The following is a 2,854-nucleotide window of genomic DNA, read 5'->3' as shown; positions in this document are numbered from 1 at the left end:
CAGGAATGTACAAGCAGCACTTACCACCCAGGACCATTTGAAAGAAGGCTGGTCCATCACACTAAGAAATACTGGTTTTGATTCTAGAATTGAAGTGAAAGCTACATGTTGTAATTTTTAGTGGATACAACACAGATTTGTAATCTAACTGTAAACTGTGTTTTATTTTTTAAGAAGTGAAGATAAAATCTGATAGTGGAAATCAGCAATTGCAATTTTTAACTACTATATGATTTCCGATATGATTCACAAAAAAGGATATCACAACAAACATACATTTTGGGGATATATGGCACAAATAGCATTACATTTTGTAAAGTGAAATGTGCTATTATTTGACACTTTACCAGGCATTTGCTGAGATACTTTTGTTAGTATGCATTTTTAAAGAAGGAGTTTATTGTGTAGCTATTTCTATTATATTAGTTATATAAACATGTTGACAGTGTAACATGTATGTTATATATACATTTCAATCCAGAGAAACTACCTTCTGTGTTAGATGTTTTCTTGGGGCCTGTACTGAGGTACAACTCATAGGTTTGGTGTCTGCATAGAAGTTCTCAGAGGTGATGCTGAGTAATTTTTACCACACATAACAGTGAGCTGCTAAAGAAGAGCACAAATCCATGCCCCATTAGTTGAAGTAATTGCTAGATAGTTTTGAAATCTCATTTTCCATGCTGCATATTTTTCTTTTTATGTAACAGTAATGAAATTCATGTCCCATTAAAACACTAGACAAATTTCAAGTTGCTTCAGTGGGTTTTAGATCAAGTACCACATACGCATGAAATTGTCAGTGATTTCAACAACATAGTTTACTCAGTGCTTCCAAATTTCATCTCTTATATGGAATTATGTAATGTCTTCTACCAAGTCATGGTTGCTAGCAATTTTATATAGAAAATTGTGAGATACATATCACTTGCTTTGCTATTCTGGGTTTTATAAACATTTTTATGTCTTAATGTCTTCTTAATGTCATAAGCTCACTGTTTCTCATATAAGTCTTCAGTGGTGTCTGATTTTTTTTCCTGGCTATAAATGCCCTCTATCCATGCTCACACAATCTTAAATCTTTATTTAGAAATATGGAAGTAATTGTGAAGGAAATATTTTGGTAATAATAGTTTTTTTAAGAAATTGGAGAATAAATAAATACTTTTTGTTTGCCTTAAAGAAGCAGTTTTTCAGCTTGTATCGCTCTGCCTTTACCTTTCCTAAATGCTTTGAGAGAACCTTTTTATATACAATCTACTGTTAAGCCAGCTCATATGTGTACTCAGTGAAAGCCAGTCTATTTCCAAGTAATATATTTTGCCTTAATTGGCTTACTCTGTAAGTTAGTTGAATAAATGGTTATTTCCTAGAGATTTGTATCTATTGAAAAGGTTTATTTTTTTTTCATATAGCTAATGAATACTGAAATTATATGGTCAAGTTACAGTTTTGACACATACTTTAATGGCTACATTGTTTGAGGAATTTTCGTTTTCTTTCTCCCTTTCCTGACCCTGGCCTTCCCTATTTTCAGAGGTGGTAAGAGTGGAGTCAGAAGGCTGCTTCTCATTTTGCAGCACCTGGTTCATTGTGGTGACATTCATCCAGCATTCCAGCTATCTTATGAGGCTTCTAGTGTACTCCAATGGTTCTCTGGCCTGCCTTAGAGGATTCTTTAGGTCTGTATTCTCCTTTAGAAATTTGATTTCTTTATGCTAAAATGGCATGGATGAATTTTGGATAAAGTTCAGGTAACATTTGGCTTTTTACCATCTGCTGGGTCATGTTGTGGGCCATAGTACAAGAGGAAGCTAAAGGGCACAGACATCATGCATTGTTTATATTGAAAACTTAGAAGTTAAAACTTATATCTAAGTTAAATATTATATTTAAAAATCTTAGATATATAAGAGAAAATTTATGTATCAACTTAGAAAAGCAGAAACCAGAACATCTTTGGACACATAAAAACAATTCTGAACTGCCAGTCAACTCTGTATATACAGCTGAAGAAGCCATTTCTGCAGCTTTGTGAGTGGGTAAGTTTGCTCAAATATGAGTGTCATAAAAGAAAGGGGGAGGTCCTCACATTTTATGATGGAGGATATCAAGGAATGTTGAAAATGGTCCTGGGGATACATCCAGAAGGAGAAGACACCAGCCATATTAATTGCTGTGTTGTATTTCTGCATTTGGAATCACTTTTCTAGTTGTTTTGTTTACTGTATATTTTATAACAAGCAGCATTGAAAGCAATTTTCCTTGACCATAGGCTCGTTCACTACTCTCATGATGTTTTGGAGCTACTTGCTTCAGCAAGGAAATACATGTTGATTAACAACATTGTAAAAAGAACATAATTTGACCTGACCCACCTCTGTTGTAGCTCCTGCCTTGCTGCAGCAGTCAAATGTAAAAGCCTTGAAATGGGCAGGGAGCAGAAGGCCAGGCTGCAAGAGTCGGTCTGCATCTGAAGGTAAGCCAAAATGTAGTAATAACTGCATGCTGTGATATGGTGTTGGTGGCACTGATTGTGTTTGCTGCAGACGTGTATGATGGTAGTGTAATTTAATTCACTGCCAGCAAGTGGTCAGTTCAATTCCTTGACTCTGGGGTGTGATAGTTGATTTCACCAGTGCTTCTCATCACTGCCTAGTCCCTATTTCGTGACTGACAAAGATGTCCTGTGGGCATGCTAAAATGCCTTTGCTTATTTTACTACCATTTTTAAAAGAGTGTTTTTGACAGATGCAGCCAATTTCATTAAATTGAAGCCAAAGCCGTTGAGTTGAAGTAGATCCGCATAATCTTTAAACTGAAGTGGGGTCTTTAAAATGGTGGGGGCAGTTCT

General features: G+C 35.5%; 1 protein-coding gene across 1 annotated transcript in view; it reads left to right on the top strand.

Moving 5' to 3' along the window:
- The window catches only part of PRRC1 (proline-rich coiled-coil 1), an 18,989-nt gene extending 18,948 nt beyond the window's left edge, over positions 1-41 (top strand). The window contains exon 8 of the mRNA XM_009998150.1: positions 1-41. This exon is cut by the window's left edge and continues 196 nt beyond it. Coding sequence (XP_009996452.1) covers positions 1-41 — 41 coding nt within the window.
- The last annotated feature ends 2,813 nt before the right edge of the window (positions 42-2,854 follow it).

Source organism: Chaetura pelagica, unplaced genomic scaffold, assembly GCF_000747805.2.
Source record: "Chaetura pelagica isolate M959 unplaced genomic scaffold, ChaPel_1.0 scaffold145, whole genome shotgun sequence".
NCBI classification, from domain to species: Eukaryota; Metazoa; Chordata; class Aves; order Apodiformes; family Apodidae; genus Chaetura; species Chaetura pelagica.
This window is presented reverse-complemented; position numbering and strand designations above follow the sequence as displayed.